Source organism: Triticum urartu, chromosome 7 (genome assembly GCF_003073215.2).
Source record: "Triticum urartu cultivar G1812 chromosome 7, Tu2.1, whole genome shotgun sequence".
In the NCBI taxonomy this organism is placed as follows: Eukaryota; Viridiplantae; Streptophyta; class Magnoliopsida; order Poales; family Poaceae; genus Triticum; species Triticum urartu.
In genome coordinates, this window is record NC_053028.1 from 569,149,752 (window position 1) to 569,175,609 (window position 25,858).

The following is a 25,858-nucleotide window of genomic DNA, read 5'->3' on the forward strand; positions in this document are numbered from 1 at the left end:
CTGCCGTGGTCGGGCTTTGAGTCTTACTCAATTTCACACCTTGTAACACAACCAAGAACTCTTTTCTTTGACTGTTCCATTTTGAACTACTTCAAAATCTTGTCAAGGTATGTACTCATTGAAAAAACTTATCAAGCGTCTTGATCTATCTCTATAGATCTTGATGCTCAATATGTAAGCAGCTTCACCGAGGCCTTTCTTTGAAAAAATCCTTTCAAACACTCCTTTATGCTTTGCAGAATAATTCTACATTATTTCCGATCAACAATATGTCATACACATATACTTATCAGAAATGCTGTAGTGCTCCCACTCACTTTCTTGTAAATACAGGCTTCACCGCAAGTCTGTATAAAACTATATGCTTTGATCAACTTATCAAAGCGTATATTCCAACTCCAAGATGCTTGCACCAGTCCATAGATGGATCGCTGGAGCTTGCATATTTTATTTAGCACCTTTAGGATTGACAAAACCTTCTGGTTGCATCATATACAACTCTTATTTAAATCCATTAAGGAATATAGTTTTGTTTATCCATTTGCTAGATTTCATAAAATGCGGCAATTGCTAACATGATTCGGACAGACTTAAGCATAGATACGAGTGAGATACTCTCATCGTAGTCAACACCTTGAACTTGTCGAAAACTTTTGCGACAATTCTAGCTTTGTAGATAGTAACACTACTATCAGTGTCCGTCTTCCTCTTGAAGATCCATTTATTTTCTATGGCTTGCCGATCATCGGGCAAATCCATCAAAGTCCATACTTTGTTCTCATACATGGATCATATCTCAGATTTCATGGCCTCAAACCATTTCACGGAATCTGGGCTCATCATCGCTTCCTCATAGTTCGCAAGTTCATCATGGTCTAGTAACATGACTTCCAGAACAGGATTACCGTACCACTCTGGTGCAGATCTCACTCTGGTTAACGAGATTCGGTAGTAACTTGATCCGAAGTTACATGATCATCATCATTATCTTCCTCACTAATTGGTGCAGGAGTCACAGGAACAGATTTCTGTGATGAACTACTTTCCAATTATGGAGCAGGTACAATTACCTCATCAAGTTCTACTTTCCTCCCACTCACTTCTTTCGAGAGAAACTCCTTCTCTAGAAAGGATCCATTCTTAGCAACAAATGTCTTTCCTTCGGATCTGTGATAGAAGGTGTACCCAACTGTCTCCTTTGGGTATCCTATGAAGACATATTTCTCCGATTTGGGTTTGAGCTTATCAGGATGAAACTTTTTCATATAAGCATCACAATCCCAAACTTTAAGAAACGACAACTTTGGTTTCTTGCCAAACCACAGTTCAGATTGTGTCATCTCAACGGACTTAGATGGTGCCCTTTTAAATGTGAATGCAGCTGTCTTTTAATGCATAACCCCAAAACGATAGTGGTAGATCGGTAAGAGATATCATAGATTGCACCATATCTAATAAAGTACGGTTATGATGTTCGGACACACCATTACACTGTGGTGTTCCAGGTGGTGTGAGTAATGAAACTATTTCACATTGTTTTTAACTGAAGGCCAAACTCGTAACTCAAATATTTTACTTCTGCGATCATATCGTAGAAACTTTTATTTTTGTTACGATGATTCTCCACTTCACTCTGAAATTCTTTGAACTTTTCAAATGTTTCAGACTTGTGTTTCATCAAGTAGATATGCTCATTCTGCTCAAATCATCCGTGAAGATCAGAAAATAATGATACCTGTCGCGAGCCTCAATATTCATCGGACCACATACATCAGTATGTATGATTTCCAACAAATCTGTTGCTCGCTCCATTATTCCGAAGAACAAAGTCTTAGTCATCTTGCCCAGGAGGCATGGTTCGCAAGCATCAACTGATTCATAAAAGTCCATCAGCATGGAGTTTCTTCATGCGTTTTACACCAATATGACCTAAACGGCAGTGCCACAAATAAGTTGCACTATCATTATTAACTTTGCATCTTTTGGTTTCAATATTATGAAAATGTGTATCACTACGATCGAGATCCAATGAACCATTTTCATTGGGTGTGTAACCATACAAGGTTTTATTCATGTAAACAGAACAACAATTATTCTCTAACTTAAATGAATAACCGTATTGCAATAAACATGATCTAGTCATATTCATGTTCAACGCAAACACTAAATAACATTTATTTTAGGTTTAACACTAATCCCAAAAGTATAGGGAGTGTGCAATGATGATCATATCAATCTTGGAACCATTTCCAATACACATCGTCACTTCACCCTTAACTAGTCTCTGTTCATTCTGCAACTCCCGTTTCGAGTTACTATTCTTAGCAACTGAACTAGTATCAAATACTGAGGGGTTGCTATAAACACTAATAAATTACACATCAATAACATGTATATCAAATATACCTATGTTCACTTTGCCATCCTTCTTATCCGCCAATTACTTGGGGTAGTTCCGCTTCCAGTGACCAGTCCCTTTGCAGTAGAAGCACTCAGTTTCAGGCTTAGGTCCAGACTTGGGTTTTTCACTTGAGCAGCAACTTGCTTGCCGTTCTTCTTGAAGTTCCCCTTTCTTCCCTTTGTCCCTTTACTTGAAACTAGTGGTCTTGTCAACCATCAACACTTGATGTTTTTCTTGATTTCTACCTTCATCGATTTCATCATCATGAAAAAACTCGGGAATCATTTACGTCATCCCTTGCATACTATAGTTCATCACGAAGTTCTACTAACTTGGTGATGGTGACTAGAGAATTCTATCAATCACTATTTTATCTGGAAGATTAACTCCCACTTGATTCAAGCGATTGTAGTACCCAGACAATCTGAGCACATGCTCACTGCTTGAGCTATTCTCCTCCATCTTTTAGCTATAGAACTTGTTGGAGACTTCATATCTCTCAACTCGGGTATTTTGCTTGAAATATTAACTTGAACTCCTGGAACATCTCATATGGTCCATGACGTTCAAAACGTCTTTGAAATCCCTATTCTAAGCTGTTAAGCATGGTGCACTAAACTATCAAGTAGTCATCATATTGAGCTAGCCAAACGTTCATGACGTCTGCATCTGCTCCTGCAATAGGCCTGTCACCTAGCGGTGCATCAAGGACATAATTCTTCTGTGCAGCAATGAGGATAATCCTCAGATCACGAATCCAATCTGCATCATTGCTACTAACATTTTTCAACTTAGTTTTCTCTAGGAACATATCAAAAATAAAACAGAGGAGCTAAACGCGAGCTATTGATCTACAACATAGATATGCTAATACTACCAGGACTAAGTTCATGATAAATTAAAGTTCAATTAATCATATTACTTAAGAACTCCCACTTAGACAGACATCCCTCTAATCTTCTAAGTGATCACGTGATCCATATCAACTAAACCATGTCCGATCATCATGTGAGATGGAGTAGTTTCAATGGTGAACATCACTATGTTGATCATATCTACTATATGATTCACGCTCGACCTTTCGGTCTCCGTGTTCCATGCCATATCTGTTATATGCTAGGCTCGTCAAGTTTAACCTGAGTATTCCGCGTGTGCAACTGTTTTGCACCCGTTGTATTTGAACGTAGAGCCTATCACACCCGATCATCACGTGGTGTCTCAGCACGAAGAACTTTCGCAATGGTGCATACTCAGGGAGAACACTTATACTTTGATAATTTTAGTGAGGGATCATCTTATAATGCTACCGTCAATCAAAGCAAGATAAGATGCATAAAAGATAAACATCACATGCAATCATAATATGTGACATGATATGGCCATCATCATCTTGTGTCTTTGATCTCCATCTCCAAAGCACCGTCATGATCTCCTTCGTCACCGGCATGACACCATGATCTCCATCATCTTGATCTATATCAATGTGTCGTCACATGGTTGTCTCGCCAACAATTGCTCTTGCAACTATTGCTATCGCATAGCGATAAAGTAAAGCAATTATTTGGCGCTTGCATCTTATGCAATAGAGAGATAACCATAAGGCTTTTGCCAGTTGCCGATAACTTCAACAAAACATGATCATCTCATACAACAACTTATCTCTCATCACGTGTTGACCATATCACATCACAACATGCCCTGCAAAAACAAGTTAGACATCCTCTACTTTGTTGTTGCAAGTTTTGCGTGGCTGCTATGGGCTGAGCAAGAACCATTCTTACCTACGCATCAAAACCACAACGATAATTTGTCAAGTTGGAGCTGTTTTAACCTTCGCAAGGACCGGGCGTAGCCACACTCGGTTCAACTAAAATTGGAGAAATTGACACCCGCCAGCCACCTGTGTGCAAAGCACGTCGGTAGAACCAGTCTCGCGTAAGCGTACACGTAATGTCGGTCCGGTCCGCTTCATCCAACAATACCGCCGAACCAAAGTGTGAAATGATGGTAAGCAGTATGACTTATATCGCCCACAACTCACTTGTGTTCTACTCGTGCATATTACATCAACGCATAAAACCTGGCTCGAATGCCACTGTTGGGTAACGTAGTAATTTCAAAAAAATTCCTACGCACACGCAAGATCATGGTGATGCATAGCAACGAGAGGGGAGAGTGTTGTCTGCGTACTCTCGTAGACCGAAAGCGGAAGCGTTATAACAACGCGGTTGATGTAGTCGTACGTCTTCACGGCCCGACCGATCAAGCACCGAAACTACGGCACCTCCGAGTTCTAGCACACGTTCAGCTCGATGACGATCCCCGGACTTCGATCCAGCAGAATGTCGGGGAAGAGTTCCGTCAGCACGACGGTGTGGTGACGATCTTGATGTTCTACCGTCGCAGGGCTTCGCCTAAGCACCGCTACAATATTATCGAGGATTATGGTGGAGGGGGCACCGCACACGGCTAAGAGATCAATGATCAATTGTTGTGTCATGGGGTGCCTCCCTGCCCCCGTATATAAAGGAGCAAGGGGGAGGCGGCCGGCCTAGGAGGAGGGTGCGTCAAGGGGGGAGTCCTACTCCCACCGGGAGTAGGACTCCTCCTTCCCTTGTTGGAGTAGGAGAGAAGGAACGAGGGGGAAAGGAACAAGGAAAAGGGGGTTGCACCCCTTGTGCAATTCGGACCAGAGGGGGGCGCCTCCTTCCTTTTGGCCTCTCTCCTCTATTCCCGTATGGCCCAATAAGGCCCATATACTCCCCCGCGAATTCCCGTAACTCTCTGGTACTCCGAAAAATACCCGAATCACTCGGAACCTTTCCGATGTCCGAATATAGTCGTCCAATATATCGATCTTTACGTCTCGACCATTTCGAGGCTCCTCGTCATGTCCCCAATCTCATCCGGGACTCCGAACTCCTTCGGTATATCAAAACTCATAAACTCATAATATAACTATCATCGAAACCTCAAGCGTGCGGACCCTACGAGTTCGAGAACAATGTAGACATGACCGAGACACGTCTCCGGTCAATAACCAATAGTGGAACCTGGATGCTCATATTGGCTCACATATATTCTACGAAGATCTTTATCGGTCAAACCGCATAACAAAATACGTTGTTCCCTTTGTCATCGGTATGTTACTTGCCCGAGATTCGATCGTCGGTATCTCAATACCTAGTTCAATCTCGTTACCGGCAAGTATCTTTACTCGTTCTATAATACATGATCCCGCAACTAACTCATTAGTTGCAATGCTTGCAAGGCTTATAGTGATGTGCATTACCGAGTGAGCCTAGAGATACCTCTCCGACAATCGGAGTGAAAAATCCTAATCTCAAAATACGCCAACCCAACAAGTACCTTCGGAGATACCTGTAGAGCACCTTTATAATCACCCGGTTACGTTGTGACGTTTGGTGGCACACAAAGTGTTCCTCCGGTAAACGAGAGTTGCATAATCTCATAGTCATAGGAACATGTATAAGTCATGAAGAAAGCAATAGCAACAAACTAAACGATCAAGTGCTAAGCTAACGAAATGGGTCAAGTCAATCACATCATTCTCCTAATGATGTGATCCCGTTAATCAAATGACAACTCATGTCTATGGTTAGAAAACATAACCATCTTTGATTAACGAGCTAGTCAAGTAGAGGCATACTAGTGACACTTTGTTTGTCTATGTATTCACACATGTATTATATTTCCGGTTAATACAATTCTAGCATGAATAATAAACATTTATCATGATATAAGGAAATAAATAATAACTTTATTATTGCCTCTAGGGCATATTTCCTTTAGTACAAGCGTTGGTAGAAAATACAATTCTCAAGGTGCATATAGATATGCTATTATCTTGCTTCTAGAAAATGTAGCGCTCAAGATACATATAGATATGTCATTGTCTTGCTGTGAAATAGACTGCTTGGTTTGTTAGCTAGATCAGGAAACCTAAGCTTTCCAACAATTCCAATCTGGAAGCACAACCAGACCTCATAGCCTATAAAGATAAATGAAAGGCAATCAAACCATTGGCGAGAACTTCTGATTGCAGCTCTGAGAGAGCTCTAATCCATTTACAATTTGCCTAGAAATAAAATCAATCAACTGGAAACCAATCAACTATAATTTTCCTAGTAATATGCCTAGAAACAAGACCTCAATGGCATGCAGACCATCACCTTTCATATCCTTTTATCACATTAAACGATTGTTGCATTGTCTATGGATGAGCCAAAATTGCTATGCCCCTAGTTCTACAAATTAGATGCACAATAGATTCCCCATGCAGTCCAATACCACTGCAAATGAACAACAGAAATCCACATTAGTAAATACATCACGTACCCTGGTTAAGTAGTTAATTTTAAGCCCAAAAAATTAACACACTCCTGGCCAATGTGCACGATTAACCATGAGCTGTCACGTCCTTGCCAAGTGTCCTCGTCCCACTCTTCCACTTGGCGCGAGGCTTCAACAGGACCTGCACGACCTATCCATCAGCGCATTGACAGGATTGTTACCAAAATTCTTGTTCCTGCAATCAAGCGGGAGGAGTACCGTGTAAAATTCCGGCATCCTGCTGTTGTGACAAGAATGCATCCTATAACAAAAATGTATCCGACATCCTCAATCTCAAGCTAGAAATAGACACGAGTCTCTTACTTACTATGACAAAGTTACCAATATTTTTATTATTAAATTAAGACACAAAGCCTCGGGATTGACATGAGTAACACGAAAGACCTTGGGAAATATGAAGAAATTAGGCACACTATTTTGTGCATGACATGAAGTAGAAGTAAAAAAGTCAAAACGTCTCATCTGGTGTTCAGTTCTGCATACCAAGGTTGTAGTTATACAAGTACAACAATTATTCAGACAAGATCAGCAAGGAGATGAGAGGATGCCCTCACAATTATTCTAAAAATTGGTAGTTGGAGTCAACTTTCTTAATTCTATGTGCATGCATATTCAAAACAACATGGAGAATCGTTGTAGGTTGGCTTGGGAGTACCTTTGCAACATGGAGAATCGGTGTAGGTTGGCTTGCTGAATTCTGTGTGCATGCATATTTTGCAGTTGATTATGCAGCATCCTCGTGGTGCAATTCGTTGGGAGTACCTTTGCCACCTCATCTGTAGAAGATAATACTCCCCCCCCCATACTAAACACTGAACACCGCAATATCAAAGAGATCTCTGTTGGGGTCAAACACTTAAAGGTACTTTTGTTGTCGTTGCTAATTTATGAATATCAATATCATCAATGGACCTAGTTGGGCGGATGTAGGAATAGCTATACTACGAACCTTGTCTGAAATAATTGTGCAACTAATTTCCCACGAAGATAATTGAATTTTCTTGCATTGAGGAAAGAATAGTCCACATCGACCAAGCACGGTTGCAATGGGTTGTCAGTCCCACACATGCTGATAAGCCTCTGTTGTATCCTAATCTAAGCAGCAGGCTAATCACCTGATGATCTGAAAAGATGACATGAATGTTCAGAGCTTGCAGGTGCAATTCTACCACTGTCTTCAGACCAACCTGCAGAGCAACCTGCACAATCCATCCATCAGTGCATTAACTAGATTATCAAAGTTGCCGACTTCGGTGTGTGACTGGGCACCGACGATCGCTACAAGGAAGATGACAACATCAATGGCGGCGGCGCAAGTTACTGATTAGAACATATGGGTGAGTGCGTGGAAGACAATCAAGAGAAGAGATTAAAGATGATCTCACTAGCGAGGTGTCAGTCCTTGGGCGTCGCTTTTTGTGCTGGTAGCCTTTCACGTGTCACCGGGTCGCTGGCAATGGCATAACAAGGGCCGGTCGCATGACACGGTGCCTACGAGGTCATCCCTCTCCTCCGTGCAGCCCTCCGCCATGAACCTCCTCCTCTCCAATGGGATCTGGCCGATGAACCGGCACTAGTGCGAGGAAGGCATCAAATCTTCATGGATCCGATGACAACAAACCTTGTTCCTGCTACGGAGACCTTGATCTAGACATCGACGGTCATGGGGCAAGCCAGGGCGGTTCTCCTTGCGGAGGCAAAGAGAGATGAGGGTCGCCTCAGAGAAGGATAGGCACGTCGAGAGCCCGGTGTGAGGCTGAGCGGAGGGTGGGTCTGCAGGCGCCGCCGATGCAGGGGAGGGGTGCGACCGTCGCCACCGCCTTGATCCGTTAGATCGGTCGGGGAGGGGAGCTCCTGGACTTGGACGAAGGGGGAGGCCGAGACCCACCTAGGCCAGGCGTGTGGTCGCCTCCCGATGTGCATGGTTGCGGGGGGTGGCGCCGTGGCGGCTGGCTGAGGAGGGAGGTTGCGGTGGTCGGCTGATCCGTAGGGGCAGCGGCACGGGGAGGGAGGGCTTGGGAGTTGGGAGAGGTAGGTTGGGGATTGGGGTCCTCATCCGATTTTTTTCGTTGTGTGCGAGGGGGCCTTGTTCGCTCAATTTGTTCGCCGCGTGGGACGGGATTACGTGCGAGGGGCCTTGTTGGTTGGATTTTTTTAACTGCGAGGGTTTTCTTTCGTGAAGTGAGAGGTAAAAGCAAGGGAGTAATGGACGGTGGGAAGAAGGAAGAGGGACGAAAAAAACAAGACAAAGGTGGGAGGTGGGAGGTGGAACGAAGAAAAACCGAACGAAAATAAACCATAGCAGGCTACAAGTGCTACATTAGAAGTAGAGAAAAAAGATTAAGTAGGTACATAGAATGCTTTAATAATAAGATTTCTTTATTATGATTACACATTGAAAAATTAAATCGGTTATTTGTTTCCTAATTGATGTGATTGAGCAATTTTTCTTAAAATCAATTGTTTGTTTCCTAACTAATGTGATTGATCGATTCAAGGTAATATTAATTAATTTAGATTTGATCTTTAGAGATTGATCCTAATTGATTCTTTCACATAAAGACATTACTAAATAATTTACCCCAGTATGGAAAGTTCTGATTTATTTAGATTTTCTTCGTTGTGTGTTGTTTGTTTCCTAATTAATGTGATTGATCGATTCAAGATAATATTAATTAATTTAGATTTGATCTTTAAAGATTGATTCTGATTGATTCTTTCACATAAAGACATTATTAAATAATTTACGCTGGTATGAAAAGTTTTGATCCGTTTAGATTTTTTTTCGTTGTGTGAGAAGATGACATGAACATAAAGCAGTAAGGTGGGGGTGAGAATAAAAATACAGACGAAAAAAACTGTGTGAATGTCATCCTACCAACTGCTCCATTAGAAATGAAGATGTTCTATGACCGTTTCCATCATTGATTCCATACTTTCTTAAGATCAGAATTGTACGACTAGTTTACACTTTCTGGGACGGCCGAGTGATAGCCTGATAGGTACTGAGCATCGAAGCCAACTTATACGTCAATCCAGACATCCAGCAGTCTCTCAGTTTCGTGTCCAAGTACAGCAGACAAGGGAGCGATATGGACCCGGCCGGCGCGGGGAAGGGCACAGCGGCGGCTGTGTGCGTGACGGGCGCAGGAGGCTTCATCGCCTCGTGGCTCGTGGAGCGCCTCCTCGCCGGAGGAGACTACGTGGTGCATGGCACCGTTCGTGACCCCAGTAAGATTTGCTTTTCTTGAGATCCCTTGTGCTCCCTCTTTTTCATATTAGTTGTCGCTTAAACGGATGTATTTAATACTGAAATACGTCTAGATACATCTATTTCAGAGACAACTAATATGGAAGGAAGGGAGTAAGTTTTTGCGAGCATGTTAGTAAGATGCGGATCTGTCCGTATGTGCAGGCGACCCCAAGAATGATCACTTGAGGACGTTGGACGGCGCCGGCGAGCGGCTGCGGCTGTTCAAGGCCGACGTGCTGGACTACGCGAGCGTGGCCTCCGCCGTGGCCGGCTGCGCCGGCGTCTTCCACGTCGCTAGCCCCTGCCCCGCTGCCAAATCCACAAACCCCGAGGTAACACCCCGACTGTCAAGTCTGTAACACACAAGGGCCAGCCGTTGTGCCTGTACTTTTTGGGAAATTTTACGGTAGTAATTGGTTGCACGGCCACGACGCAGGTGGAGCTGCTTGCCCCGGCGGTGGCCGGCACGCTGAACGTGCTCCGGGCCTGCCGGGAGGCTGGCGTCCGCCGCATCGTGGTGGTGTCGTCGGCTGGCGCGGTCTTCATCAACCCCAACCCGCCAGAGGGCCCCACCATGGACGAACACTGCTGGTCGGACGAGGAGTACTGCAGAGCCACCGAGGTGAATTTTCATCGCCTCTAGAGAACATCTTGACCCGCGAGATCATCTTACATTCTTGGTTGATCTCTGTTGTTTCTTAGAGCTGGTACTGCCTCTCCAAGACGCTGGCCGAGCGCGAGGCCTGGGCTTACGCGGAGAAGACTGGGTTAGACGTGGTGACCGTGTGCCCGCCGCTGGTGCTCGGGCCTCTGCTGCAGCCCACGGTGAACACCAGCAGCCTGTTCCTCATCAGATACCTGAAATGTAGGCTACCCTTTCACATTCAGATAAATAAAAACGCACTGCGATTATAAGCTGCGTTTGAATTGATTTTGATGTATCTGCAGGCGACGGCGTGGACGCCATGGACGACGGGGTGAGGAACATGGTGGATGTCAGGGACGTCGCCGACGCCCTTGTGCTGGCGTACAAGAGCCCGGAGGCGGCCGGCCGCTACATCTGCAGCGCACATGCCAGGAAGGTGTCCGAAATGGTTTCCGTCGTCAGGAGCCTGCATCCCAACCTGAACTATCCAAACGAGTAAGCGCATCACTTAATCGATCTGTGCAAATTGCAAGCCGAGTATGAACTCTCGGGATTCTGACGACGGGGATAATGAGTTTGGCAGGTTCGTTCAGCTGGTGGGGGATGAGAAGGTGTTAAGCTCCGAGAAGCTGCAGAGGCTGGGGTGGAAGTTCAGGATGTTGGAGGAGACGATGAAGAACAGCGTCGAGTCCTACATATTTGCAGGCATACTGAGCTGAGCTTGGCCATGGTGTCACCGAATAAATAATTTTACCCATACAGGGATGTACCAGTAGGCAATCCACTGTTTTCGTCAAGATCCGTGCAGGTTTTATACTCTATTTAAAGAGAGAGATGGAGTGAAGAAAACGTGCATGCATGCATTCACTCACGCCATATATATGACATGCATTTTATTTCTATCCTCATATTTTTAATGACTCATATCTTTTGAACCGAATGTCCATTATTCAAACGTTTTGGATATTTCAATTTGTGGTGACATGACCTTCAGAACAAGATCAGTTTCGGATATGTTTTAAATATATTTTATTTTATATGTTTCAATTATCTCTAAAATAAATTTCATAAAACATTAAATTGTTTCATTATTTCATAAAAGTTTTTTCTAATATTTTGCTCATTTTCACAAACTGGAATATGGAACTCACAAAGACACAAATATATTTGATATAGTAGTAAATTCAACACAATGAAACAACCAAGTTCTCATATTTCAAATAACTAATTTCACATACTTTGGCACGGGGAAATAAGCACCTTGACAAACACATTAAAAAAATTGAGTGAAATATGTGGACAACAACTTAGACGTGTTTGAAATAGTCAATTTTACATATTTTAAGTAACCTATTTCACGTATTTCACTATTTTTTTTATTTCAATTATCTTTTAAATCGCTTTTATAAAACATAAGATTGATCCGCTATTTCATAAAAGTGTTTTTGACTGTTTCGCTAATATCAGCTAAAAAAACTATTTCACTCATTCATAAAACACATTACTCTCATTTGCAAATACCAATTTCACTGCAAATTTATTAAATATATTGAAATGTATTCCGCTCATTAAAACTATCAGTTTCAAACACTGAAAAATTAGTTTCACAGCAAAAACTAGTTTTATTTCACTTTATTCAAATAACTTATTTCACTCATTTCAGAAAACACACTGCACTCATTTACGAAATATAGATTTCACCCATTTCACTAGTTTCAGAAAACACATTACAATCATTTTCAGAAAACGTATTACACTCATTTCACTAGTTTCCAAAATAAGTATTTCACAAATTTGAAACAACGCATTTCACTGATTTGGAAAACTGATTTCACTCATTTCGACAATTGATTTCAATCATTTCGAAAATTGTAATTTGAAATGAGTGAAATTAATTTTTTTGATATGACTGAAATAGACAAATTAAACTAGTTTAAATATATTCAAGATTGGTCTCATTCTAAACATCTTATGTTCAATAATTTGAATATATGAAAATTTTAAATAATAGAACAATGTTGTAAAAAATATTGGCCATCTAAAAATGTAAACAAAAATAAAATGCATGGACTTGTTTGAGAGAGAGGAGAGATGTCGCATGCATGCGTACATCCCACTGCAAAAAGTACCGCCACTCCTTACATGGATCCTATTAATCTAACATTGATTTGACTATATACAAAAGATTAACTGCCACAATACATGGTTATACATATGAGTGGGTACCACTTAAACACACATCACAAAGCATGTGAACGGTGGATGGTTAGCCGGTGGCTCCTGGCACCGGTAAAAGAGACTTTGCGATGGTGTCACTGATGTGCCCAAGGTTGTGCGCGGAGCGTAACCAGGTGGGAATTTTGTATCCTAAAGAGCGCTGCAGATGTGGCGCTAGTTTCAGCTCAAGAAGGTCACGGTAGCTAATGCGATGATCAAACGGTAGCATGAAATTGTATTGATCAAACTAGTGTGACAAATAGTACCACAATAGCTATATGTAAGTTGACCGAATTTGCAATTTGAATAAGTCAGTTTTCTGGGAGAAGGAGCGGTTGAAGGAGGAAGAACAAAAAAGAATGGTCGTTGAATCTTAATCTAATGGCACAAAAAATGACTTATCCACAATAACTTTTTAGACAACTTGGGTATAGCCGGTCCGAAAATTACCCATGTTTCGTAAGCTATTCACATTCCAGATATGATAGGCAACACAAGATACAAAGTTTCATGACCATTTGTATCTTTTTTATAAATGATGTTTGACTCGCATTAAAATAATACAAGGATCATAAGTATGCATTGGCCTCCGCAAATTAGTATGCATACAAACATTACTTGAATGCCACTACATGTACATGTGAAGAAATGATTAAGAGAATTGTATTTGCGAAAGAATGACAACACCAACGCACACACAAGAAATAAAAAAAAGATGTCAAAAAGTCTCGTCGAAACAAACTAGCATGCGGCAGCAGCCATCAACATCATCCACTAATTATGGCATCACTCAGACCGTGGGAAAGGTATTTCAACATCGATGCCTCAAAAATGGGATGACGCGTGAGTGTTGCCGTTGCCAGATCCGACCACAAAGGCTAGATCTTGGTTTTTCACCCCTAAGAGGAAGTTAGAGCAAACTTCAGACAATGCCTTCCACAAGGGTCCCCTATGGTCATTTGCATTTTGCGTCTTAGTTGATTACTTGTCTAATCTTTCCTCAAGGTATCTTCTCTTTCTATGTTCTTTTATGTATTTCTTTGGTCTGGTTATTTCAAATCATTCAACCGCAATCGTAACTCTCCATCTTATACTTAAAGCTTGAACATTTCCAATGTTTCAATGAGCATGAAAAAAATCATGGGATTTGTGGATTGTTCAAAGAAAGAAGAAAATTATGGACATAGCGATGTCGTGACACAAAATTCATCTTGAGAAAAAACTGCAAGCACGGGTGAGGATACTAGTGATGTCCTTTTAGATTCGGACAACATGCATAATCAAGAGAAATTCATACGGCGTAGCTAGAGAATGAGCAAAGTAGACGCCGTAGTGTACTTGCCCAATCTTTTACTGTGCGACTTCAATGATGCACTTGCAATTAGTATCGCGGCACTCACATTCAAAATCGATGAAATCACACGCACGCACGCATGCACCCACCTTGATGAAAAGTGCAAGTGCATGGACAATCCTCCAAAAATCAACAACAAATTAGAGATGAGTGTCTCCAATCTCCGCCAAAAACACACAGATGGCCCAACAATAATAAGTGCATGGACTATCCTCCATCTCTCAGCATGCTCTCATCGCCCCTGCTGGAGGGCACTGACGTGTAGAGTCTGTAAAGATCCATTTCGAGATTAGGTTGATGATTGTTTGGTTTGTAGGGGGACTAGTCCCCCTGTGAAACTAATTTATCCATCATAAATACACATAATGGACAAGAATCTCCACTCTTATAAAAAACAGAGTTGATGATAATGATGTGCCTGCCATCCTGCAATATAACATGTCCAATTTATACCTGATGGATAGGAAGAAAACTACGGCAATTTTGCAAAAAGATACCCACACCCCTCTCCACATTTGCAAATAAGGTCTTCCTTCGTTCATCATTTTATCTCACAAGATAAACTACTCATACAAATGCATCTTGATGTTACATGCAACGCATGGGCATCTTGCTAGTAACACTAACATGCAAAACAAACGATATGACGACTCAAGCAAGACAAACATAGATTAGACCTGCATAACTGATAAATAAAGATCTTTTTACCATGAATCAGTGAGTAAGTTTACAACTCATTGTACAAACTGGACGATACCCCGTGTGTTCTACGAAAATCTTGTTTAAAACGCATAAATAAGTGTAAAGAAACTAAAACTAATGTAAGAGTATTTTGCATGACTAAGTTTCTAAAAAAATGGCATACATGGGTCGACGAGGTTGCATGTTTTCCATGAACAAACCAATGTAAAAACAAACTTCTAACTATATGCATAACTTGGTGATGTGACATTGTTGCATGGATAGTGAGGTACAAGTATTTAGGAATAGAGAATACCTAGAACAAGGAGTGACATTCAGGCGATGCAACTTTTATACCTAAACGTGGGGAAATGGTTTAGCGACAGGGAGAGCACATTGAGAGCAAGAAATTTGTTTTTACTTTATAGTTAATTTGTTTTTCATTTTTGTTTATATGTTTTCACCTTTTTATGTTTCTCTTTATGCGAGATATTAATATTTTTGTTTTTTAAAATGTGTGAACACTTTTTAAAAAATCATGATTATTTTATAAAAAATATGAATAGTTTTTAAAATTATGTGAAGTCTCTAAAATTGCTTATATTTAGGAATGGAGGGAGTACATATTATTTTTGTGTAAATATATTTCATATTCACGATTTCTTTTTGAGAAATCTCGTTTCTTTATTCATTCATAATAATGTTCATAGGTACCCGGTTTGGGTCATGTGGGTTTTCCAATCAAACATGTCGCCCGGGCCCTAAATTACAAGCAAACTTGGCGAGATTGTGTGCTTCAAAATTAAAGTTTTTACGCTCATGAACAAAAGAGCAAGAAGTAAAGAAATTGCTACGATCTACGAACATATATAGCGTGATTTATATCGTTTGTTTATTTTATCAAAATTCCAGAAAACCTCATACCTATGTGAATGGGCCACGCTGACCTCTCGGGCCGTTAAGCCCACGACACTCGCTCCCCGCACTATAGCAACTCCCGGCGCCGCCTCCTCCCCAACGCGTCGTCCCGTCGAGCGCCACCGCACTGGTTTCCTCGCCGTCGCGCGCCACCTCTGCTCTCCCATCCGCCTTCACCATACGCTTCCGGCCCTGCTACCCTCGCTCTAGGATTCCTTCGCGGGCGCCGCGGCCCGTCCTCTGGAAGCGGATCGGAGGCGGCGAGCGGGCGGGGAAAGCGGCGGCTAGAGGAGATGCTCAAGTTCCTGTCCAGGGTTGTGGTGGAGTACAACCCGCTCGACCCGCGCAAGGCGGCGGCCGTGGAGCTCCTCGCGCAGTGCAACGGCCGCAAGGCCAAGGACTCCAACCCCACCTGCTCCGTCGAGCTGCGGCGCCTGCCCTCCCCGGCCGCGGCCGAGGACCCCAAGGCCCAGCCGCCCCCGCGCGTCCTCGTCACCTACCTCAACGGCGCCGAGGAGGCCTTCGTCGCCGCCGACGGCGCCACCGCGCAGGGCATGCGCGACCAGATCCTCGCCCGCGGCCGCCTCCTCGAGACCGAGCAGCTCTTCCGCGAGGCCGGCGAGAAGTGGCCCGTCGTCATCCCCGAGGAGGAGCTCGGCATGTCATTCCCCGGCATCAAGGTGCCTCTTCTACTCCTGTTTCGTTAACTTCACTTTCTGTCGAACACCTTGCGTGCGTGCGCGTTGTGTACTGAAATCCCTCGTCCAAACATTGGAATACAGACAGTTGCTTACGTCGTCGCTCTTTCAACCTGTATATGTGGTCATGGAACCCTTTTTACAATGCATAACATTCTTATGTGCGTCAGAGTGTTATGCTATTATTCACGTGTAGAATGGATAAGTAGGATTATTACAAATTTTAAATTTATGTTTTGGTTAATTAATACAGATGTAGCGTTACCTGTGTTGTGCTTTGGCTGTAGACTTTTATCATGTTTCACATATATCACCTGAGGCATATTTGTCTATGTATGCTGGATGCTCATTTCGGTTGTATTGCTACTGTTGGGTTTTATCTAGCCTCTTTTACCTTCCTTCTTTTCATCAAACATTGCTAACATTGTGTAATTTGTTCTCTTCAACATTTTGTATGTTGGGTGATTATATAGCTGGTCTGCAATTATTGCTCATTTCATTGAGTACCGACTAACGTGTATGCATACTTATTTTTTTCTGGCCATGAATCACTTCACCGGTTGATTGTGTGCATGTGTACTTGGAAAATCATTGGAAATGACATTAAAATGCATGATCCTTTCTAGCTGCTGCATAAAGTTCAGGTTCTTGTATACCCGTTTGTCAAGGTGTACTGTGTTTTTTTTGTAAGAAAACGTCAAAGTGTACTATTTATGTGCAACTTGATAAATATCGTTTGGCATTTAATCCAGTTCTATAAAAGGAATTAGGATCACCACTGGTTTTAGCATTTACAATCCAGTTCGGTAAGGGGAACTATGACTGCAATCCCATAAGCTGGTAATATGCTTAGCCCTGGCTCATGGACATACTCTTTTGTAGTCATTCATAACATTGGAAGTAAAAAACTGGGTTTTGATTTTTAAAGTCAATAAGATGACATGTTGACCGTTAACTTTAATTGCATATTAGATCTCTTTAACCATCATTCATATGGTTTGGCTGCATGCATTTGAGGGTATCATCATTCTTTTTAGCTGTCGGTAGTATCAGTTATTATTTTGTTCTTATTTTTAAAAGATGTCTACTAATCTTAGCAGTACCTTTATTTGGGTGTCCATAGGGCAGTCAAGCAAAAACACCTATACACCATTTTGACTTCTTTTTTTTCTTGTTTTGTTCACCTACTTGTTAGTTGGTTTTATATATTGTTTATATAAGCTCTCTCAGGGTATAATTTGTATTCCGTAGGTCGCAGTTCCATGATTTGTCTAGACATTTTGATGTTCCACTCCTACAGAAACGTGTGCCTAGGTGCTTCTAGGAAAGAAATACTTACGTACTATCCCTAGCTCTTGACATTTTTTATTGAGAGAATACTGCTTTGGTTCATTACATTTGTAATAAGACATAAACATGTTCTTTTTCATTAATGCAGTAGTTAGTCATCCTGCCTGTTTTGTCAGAAAAAATAAATTGCATGAGCATATTGAGTGGCCATTTTGCATGCCTCCTCAGTCAACCTTTTACATAGGATTCTTACCTTTTTAGGAACACCTTTATTTAATCTGGATAATAAAGAGTGATTTGTGTTCCTAAATGCAGATAAATTTTAGTTTCTAAAGAATTTCCAATCTGCATAAGTAGAACCTGAACATAGTTTGATTTTAAATTTACTATAATCAAGCATGGTTTCATTTGTCATAACTTAGTAACATTATTATTGAAGTTGTTTTAAAACTAGTTTAGACTCTGCCATTAGTAGAAGAAGACAGTATGATATGTAACATGTACTTGCATGGCTATGGTTATCTTTCGAGGAAGAGTTTACTAATAATTGGATTGAACTTCCATGTGGTTCTCTTGGGCACAAGATTTCCATTGAAATACTCAGAAAACCATCTGTGCATTGCACACTACTTCCTGGACTCTAGATAACACTTATTTTCTAATTACCCGCTTGTATTCTTACCTGACATATAACTATTTTAACCAGACATTTGTCTTGGGCATGAGTTTTGTAAGTACATAATGAAATGCACATTGCAAGCTCCAATAGTTCCTGGGTATCATATACGTACTTTCTAATTGCCCATACTGTTACCTACGTATACAGTACATACATACTTCTGTATGTTGTGTATGACAGTGCATTTCTTCTGCTTGCGGACCCTTTATTCTTCACAGTAGCACTGTTAGAGTACGTAATGGGCCTAATGGGCCTGGGCCGGCGGTATAGCCCGTTAGTCTTAGGGTTAATTAGAGATAAGGGTCGCTTGCTTAGGGGTCAAGTAAGCCTTGCTGGGGAGTCAAGTAAACCTCTCTATATAAGGCGAGGAGATGTATCAATCTAATCAAGCAAGAATTAAGAAGGAAATCCCTTCCCTCTTGCCCGGCCGTGGGGGAAAAGGCCCCCGGCCGGCCCTCTCACGCCCTCCTTCTAGCAGCCACATAACAATCTGGTATCAGCTTTCCCGGATTCGATCATGTCCAGCCCTCCACCGAGTTCTTCCCACCCGCCGCCGCCGCACACCTACCCGCAGCCACCAGTGTCTTCATCAGCGCTGCTGCCCCACACAGCAGGCGCGCCGGCATTGGGCGTGCTGGCGTCCTTAGGGGCGATTGCATCCTCTACCCCGGCGCCGTCCGCTCTCGTCCTCACCCCGGAGCAGATGACAGCCGCAATCCTGGAATTATGGCAGGCCGTGGAGGGCATCAGGGCCTTCCTCGTCGGGCCCTATGTGCCCCAGCCGCATCCCTAGCAGCCACCTCCTCCGCCGCCACACCAACAGCAGCTACCCCCGCCGCCGCCGCCCTCGGACGCGACCACGGCGCCGGTCATCTCGTACCATTATGGGATGCCCTACGACGGGACTGCGACGACCTCGTTCCCATCAGCGCCGCCGCCGTCCCAGGGCGTCCCCATCCAGCAGATCAAGTTCCCGCCATCGCCGTCACCGCTTCCGGCTTGGATCGCTACCCGCCACGGTCGGCGGCGGTGAGGCTGCAGGCTGCTGCGTGCTGCCTCCTAGCGCGTCGGCGTGTACGGGAGATGCGTGGTCTGCAGCTGTCGTTCCTCCCAGTGGCGCTTCGCTGCGCAAAGGACCTCGATCTCGTCTGCTGCGTCGGGGATCTTGGGCATGCTGTTTTCCCCACGGACAGCGACCTCAAAGTCTACGACATTGGCGGTTGGGGAGGGCGCACCCCTCCTCGCCATTCTCCATCGAAAGCCCTCCACTCTTCTCTGTGCGGTGCAAACCAACAGCCGTCCGGCGGGGAGAAGGCATGGTGTCACCGACAGGAGCGCACCGCGTAGCACCACTGCATTCCGCCGCCGGCCGCCGCGAGGGCGCCTCTGCTGGTCGCTCTTGCGACCACTTCCAGGTGGCCATACACATGCACTCCTTTTGTCCAGATGGTGGGATCCAGGTGGCTGTACATGTGCACGTCCGACGTGCGGATGGTGTCCACTTTATGTTCAGGGGTCCAAAATAAAGCGTCCCGGTTCATTTGAGGTTGAGAGTAATAAAACAAGCCGAGATGTAAAAGGCTTGTTTTTAGGTGTTAGGTTTGTGTTGCGTCGAGTCATGGTTATAAGTTGGTTAGGTTGCAGCTCGAGGACAAGCTGCATGTCCAGATAGGGTGTAGTGAGTACTTAATGGGCCTAATGGGCCTGGGCTGGCGGTATGGCCCGTTAGTCTTAGGGTTAATTAGAGATAAGGGTCGCTTGCTTAGGGGTCAAGTAAGCCTTGTTGGGGAGTCAAGTAAACCTCTCTATATAAGGGGAGGAGATGTATCAACCTAATCAAGCAAGAATTAAGAAGGAAATCCCTTCCCTCTTGCCCGGCCGTGGGCGAAAAGGCCCCCGGCCGGCCCTCTCGCGCCCTCCTTCTAGCAGCCACATAACGAGCACAGAATTTGATTTGATGCTGTTGCCAGATGTGTTTCACACACCAAATGTTATTTTCCTTAAAAAGAATGATATTCTTGTTTCCACCATTTTATTTCCTTTTTTCCTATAATTGAATGAAATTCACTACACATACTTATCTCTGGTTGCTGCCAGCCTGCCATGCCCACTTTCATGTTTGAAGAAGCATATTTGTTCCTGTTGGGCCACGGTTTATGCCATTGATGTGCTGGAGAGTCATTTACACGTAAAATTTAGGAGTTATGTACTTCTCATTTTGGTGATGTTTAGATGCAATATTCTCGAGATATCTAAGTCATATGCAGTCACATTGCTCCTAGAGATTATCGGTTTCAAAGTGCGGGTGCTATTTCTAGTTTTGTTTATAGTCTCAATGATACCATGGACATGCATGGTAGATTTTTTTTTCTTCTTATACAGATGTTCCCCATCATTGTATTAAACCCTTGTGTTCCTAGGGGTTAAGAAAAAACATACTAGTCTGTTCGAAAATAGTTGACGTGGTTTTAGAACGGAGGGAGTGCATATTTACAAGATTGATTGCTTTATTGAATTGAGGTGCTCCTTGGCATACCCGCGTCATTCATGGTAGGTCGGGGTGTTTTTGGTACACTTGTTTAAGTTGCTTGTGAGCAATCCCATCTTAGTCACTTGTTAGTAGCACCGGAAATTGGTAGGATCACAAGGTGGACTGGGCATCCCCATCTTTATGGGACTGAAATATATGTGATGTGAGTAATTTGGGTTATGCTCGAATTTTCAATTAAATTGACCAGGCTCTTGTGATGTGGGCGATTTGGATGCATGCTTGAATTTTCCATCCGATGTACCAGACCTTCTATTATTCAGTACTTTGGTACTCCCTCCGATCCATATTAATTGAGCGTTAATTAATTTGGATCGGAGGGGGTATGAGTTTGTTTTCCTCCTCTCGTGAATTCTCAATGAGAATCTTGATATATGTTTTTACTTTGCAGCCAAAGAAAGCCGAGGAGAAGCCCCAGGCTTCGTGATCCAGGCAGGGCTCTTTCAGTCTGGCGTGGTTAACTAGGAGTATGTCTGTTCTCTCGCATTTGGGAGCTTGTCTGCAGGTCTTCATTGGCTAGTTCAGGTTCAGGGCATGTCCCTTGTTCTTTTCCCTTTTCTCGGAACATGCCATGCTGAGTAGCCCATTGGTGTTGATTTTACAACCCTGTTCTGAACGATCAACTGTGAACCAGTTTATTCAGAATAAGTTTGCTCTCTGCTCTTGTAGCGGTATTCACTGCGCATTTCTCTAAAGTCTGAGATGAAGTGCTGTAATCATGTTCGTAGCATCAGTTTCAACACGGGCCCTTGTTGTACCAGCATCGGCTGGTGATTTGAGCCCAGTGGCCGCGCTTGGAATCGTTGTAATTAAATAAATATAGGGGTGTTTATTTTACACTTTTGTGTGTGTGTGTGGGGGGGGGGGGGGGGGGGGGGGGGGGGGGGGGGGGTGATTTTTACACTTGTATCTCACCGGCTGCTTAGCAATTTTTTGCTGGAAACAAAACGATGAGCCGAGACCTGTGCACTAGTGTTAAAAACACTATTATATTATGGAACGGATGGAGGAGTATCTTTGCCGTGATACAGTTTCTGCACTAGACAAACATCATTAGCGAGGCCACGCGACCCTTCCGCCTAGGTTTTCCGTGCGGCCGGAGCCCGCCATCGCTGCTCGCCTCTCCCGCTCCCTCGCCACTCCCTCCACCTTCCTCCTTCCCCTCGTACCTCCGGCGTTGCCTCCTCGGGTGAGGCGACTGGGGGGCCCTGACGCCGCTCTCCTTCAGGCCCCCTCCTTGCGGCTCCTTCCTCCCGCCGTTGCCAGCGAGCGCCACCGGGCCTCGGCCGCGTGGTGCTGGCAGCGGCGGGTCTGCCCTTCCCTGCGCGCGGCCCCTCATGCTCGGATGGTGGTGGTCGGCGGCGGTGCTCCTCGGTCGACATCGGTGTGGCTCGTCGGCGGTGCTGCCACGTGCCACGGTGGCTCTTGACGTCGTGGTGCGCCCGTTGGCCGTGGGGCGGCGCGGTGGTGCTGGTGGCGCCCGCCCAGCCCAAACCTGGGCCCTTTCGGGCCCCATCGGGGTTAGGGCGGGCCGGTGGCTCGATGTTCAGCGGCGTCATTCCCTGGTGATGGCATGGTGGCGGCAGTCTCGGGCGGTGAGGACTTCGTCGGTCGGCGAGTTGCAGCGTGGCGACAGGACTGTACGGGTCCAAGTGGACCCGGCCGGGTCATCGAGGCCCGGCAAGTCCTAGTCGCCGCATCCGGTCGGCTCCGCTGCAGCGGTGGAGGTTGTCCCCTCCCCCCGGTTGAGTTGTGGTCGCTCCCGTGGCCGGGTTTCCCTTGCCCGATCTAGGCATCATGTTGACAGCTCCAGTGAGGCGGCGGGGTTGTCCGGTAACCGTGGTGGCACAAGCTGGTGGGCGGCTGTCGGAATGGTGCATCTCGAAGTGCCTAGGGTGATGGTGGTGGTTGTGGATCGGGAGAAATCCTTGCCGGTTTGTCCGGCACCGATGCGGTGACGTTTGCGGGCGCCATCGGACCTTCCTGAGGGGTGTCGGATATATCCCTTCCCCATCATCCCTCGCGTACCGGCGGAAACCCTAGAACTTGTTCGGGCAATAGCGGCGGCGGCGTCGCATTCCTTCTTGAAGGTGCTGCTTGGTGCGAGGCGCTTCGAGATACTGGGAGCGCGGTGGTACTTCGTCGGAGGGTGCAGCGGTTGCCGGTCTTTCTTTCTCCGTTGATCTGCCGGTGTCGGCATTTATTTCTCTTTTATTTTCTTTTGTTTTCTTTTGAGCTTATATGTGCTGTGACTTCAGTGAGCTGGATGTTTGGTTGTGTGCTTTATAATATAAAACGAGGGAAATCTTTTTTTTTTGCGGGGTGGGAAACCCTTTTTCTTACAAACATCATTAAGCTTAGAGATCCAGCAGGGTCCTGCGTGCCACACGACCGGCAAGGCGTGTCTTGCTCTGCAGCCTGAGTTGGACCCCCGCGCCACACTTGTCCCAGTTTCAGACCAAGCAGCTGCCACGCGCAGGCCGCAGAACACAGCGGTCGCCGCCGCCAGACGCCGGACACGCGCGCATTTATAGATCGATACGCGAAGGCGCCGGCCGGTGAGCGGTGATCGCAAGGCGGCGAGAGCACGAGGAGAAAAGGAAAGGAACCCATGGAGGGCGAGGCGAGCAAGACGAAGACGGTGTGCGTGACCGGCGCCGGCGGCTTCGTCGGCTCGTGGCTCGTGAGGCGGCTCCTGTCCACGGGCGAGTACACGGTGCATGGCACCGTTCGCGACCTCGGTACGACAAGACCGACGCCACCTTTCTTTGAGTTGTCCCGTGCAAAGGACCGACCCGACGGTGCAAGCGCGTTGGTGCACGCAGGTGATCGCAGGACCGGCCACCTGAAGGCGCTGGACGGCGCCGGCGAGCGGCTGCGGCTGTTCAAGGCCGACGTGCTGGACTACGCGGGCGTGGCGTACGCCGTGTCCGGCTGCGGCGGCGTCTTCCACGTCGCCAGCCCCGTCCCCGCCGACAAGCCCCAGAACCCCGAGGTAACGTAGTAGTACCATTTTTCATCAGGAACCTGAGTGTTGATCTACGTATCATCGAATTTGTTGTTCTGTCGTGGTGACCTCTCCTGTGCTCAGGTGGAGGTCCTGGCTCCGGCGGTGAGGGGCACGCAGAACGTGCTCAAGGCCTGCCACCAAGCCAAGGTCGGCCGCGTCGTCGTGGTGTCGTCGGCCGCCGCGGTGGCCATGAACCCCGGCTTCCCCAGGGACGCCGTCCTGGACGAGGACGCGTGGTCAGACGAGGACCACTGCAGAACCACGGGGGTGGCATCCACTCTCTTTTCCGTTTTCAAAATCAAAATCCTATGTAGTAGGTGTCAGTTGTCACTCACCTTGTGTCGATTTCCATCTTGGCAGATGTGGTACGCCCTCTCCAAGACACTGGCCGAGCGCGAGGCTCTGGCCTACGCCGAGAAGACCGGGCTGGACGTGGTCACCGTGTGCCCGCCCTTGGTCCTCGGCCCGCTGCTGCAGCGCGTGGCCAACACCAGCAGCCTGGTCCTCGTCAACCTGCTCAAAGGCAAGCCTTTCTTCCGTCGTGCCTCGTCGTGTAGACAAACGGCGAGCAGTCTTGGATCAACAATTGTCGTGCGTCTTTGTGTTTGCTGTGTGCGCAGGCGACCGCGACACCGTGGAGGACAAGGCGAGGAACGCGGTGGACGTCCGGGACCTCGCCGACGCGCTCGTACTGGCGTACGAGACCCCGGAGGCGTCCGGGCGGTACATCTGCGGCGCGTACCGAAAGAAGCTGTCTGAAATGGTCGACATCGTCAAGAGCTTCTATCCAGACCTTACACGCCCCATGAAGTAAGTAAGAACGCAGGAGTACATAACTGCATATGCGATCAGCTTGCAGTTGCGGTTTTGTGACCACTAACTAGGAGATTATGTGCAGGTTTGTTGAAGGGGAAGAGGAAAGGATGATGAGCTCCAAGAAGCTGCAGGCGCTGGGGTGGAAGTTGAGGGCGGTGGAAGAGTGCCTCAGGGACAGCGTCGAGTCGTACAAGGCCGCCGGGCTGCTGCCGGAGTGAGCGGCTGAGACCTTCTTGGAGAAGAAAGAAGCGTGGCAGTGGTGAACTGAAGGACGGTGTGTTACGTTACATTCTGTCTGTGGAATCGAATGTGGTGCTCAAACTTTTGAAACTCAGCATAAAACGAGCTGGAAGGCAACGTAGCAAATTAATAATGAAAAATGAAAAAGAAAAAAGATGTGTGTCAAGAGTGGGATTTGAACCCACGCCCTTTCGGACCAGTACCTGAAACTGGCGCCTTAGACCAACTCGGCCATCTTGACGTTGCGTTGAACCTCTTTGCCAGTACCTTTTTAACTGGTGTCTCTTCTCGTCGCTACCTCTTGGGCCGTCAGCACATCTGCAAAGAGAATTGGGACAGCAGGCACGGACGGGACTCTCGGGTTCCGACGCATCCTATATGCGCCAAAAAAAATTAGTAATTCAAAAAAAGTTTAAAAATTTTCAAATTTTTTTTGAATCAAACATGATTAAGTACTCTACTCGTATAAAAAAATTAGATAAGAAATGATTCATATTGACTTTAGGGCAAAAAAGACAAGTTTATAACAACAGTATAGCGGGTATAGTACTTGTATATAGAGTTTTTTGCCGACTCTTCAACCCAGGATGCAACGAAAGTCATTCTTCGACGAATCATTTTATACTACTGCAATACTGGATCATGTTTGATAAAAAAAGATTTGAAATTTTTTGAACTTTTTTAAATTACTAAAAAAAATTATATATAGGATGCGGTGACACCCAGATTCTCC

The 25,858-nt window shown here is 45.3% G+C and overlaps 3 protein-coding genes and 1 non-coding gene across 4 annotated transcripts; 3 read left to right on the forward strand and 1 right to left on the reverse strand.

Moving 5' to 3' along the window:
- The first annotated feature begins 9,663 nt into the window (after positions 1 to 9,663).
- Positions 9,664 to 11,617, forward strand: LOC125523129 (cinnamoyl-CoA reductase 1-like). The gene is made up of 6 exons (XM_048688179.1): positions 9,664 to 10,006; positions 10,191 to 10,360; positions 10,465 to 10,650; positions 10,731 to 10,893; positions 10,977 to 11,169; positions 11,258 to 11,617. Exons 1-6 carry the CDS (start codon positions 9,868 to 9,870, stop codon positions 11,391 to 11,393), a joined length of 987 nt encoding a protein of 328 aa, XP_048544136.1. The 5' UTR covers positions 9,664 to 9,867; the 3' UTR covers positions 11,394 to 11,617.
- Positions 11,618 to 15,898: 4,281 nt separating this feature from the next.
- LOC125523024 lies at positions 15,899 to 21,733 on the forward strand. The gene is made up of 2 exons (XM_048688062.1): positions 15,899 to 16,524; positions 21,451 to 21,733. Exons 1-2 carry the CDS (start codon positions 16,138 to 16,140, stop codon positions 21,484 to 21,486), a joined length of 423 nt encoding a protein of 140 aa, XP_048544019.1. The 5' UTR covers positions 15,899 to 16,137; the 3' UTR covers positions 21,487 to 21,733.
- Positions 21,734 to 23,434: 1,701 nt separating this feature from the next.
- LOC125522787 (cinnamoyl-CoA reductase 1-like) lies at positions 23,435 to 25,301 on the forward strand. The gene is made up of 6 exons (XM_048687820.1): positions 23,435 to 23,800; positions 23,885 to 24,054; positions 24,151 to 24,336; positions 24,430 to 24,592; positions 24,690 to 24,879; positions 24,968 to 25,301. The coding sequence occupies exons 1-6, from the start codon at positions 23,671 to 23,673 to the stop codon at positions 25,101 to 25,103; spliced, it is 975 nt and encodes a 324-aa protein (XP_048543777.1). The 5' UTR covers positions 23,435 to 23,670; the 3' UTR covers positions 25,104 to 25,301.
- On the reverse strand, positions 25,286 to 25,366 carry TRNAL-CAG. Its single transcript has one exon. It is a non-coding gene; the product is annotated as a tRNA-Leu (tRNA).
- Between the last annotated feature and the right edge of the window lie 492 nt (positions 25,367 to 25,858).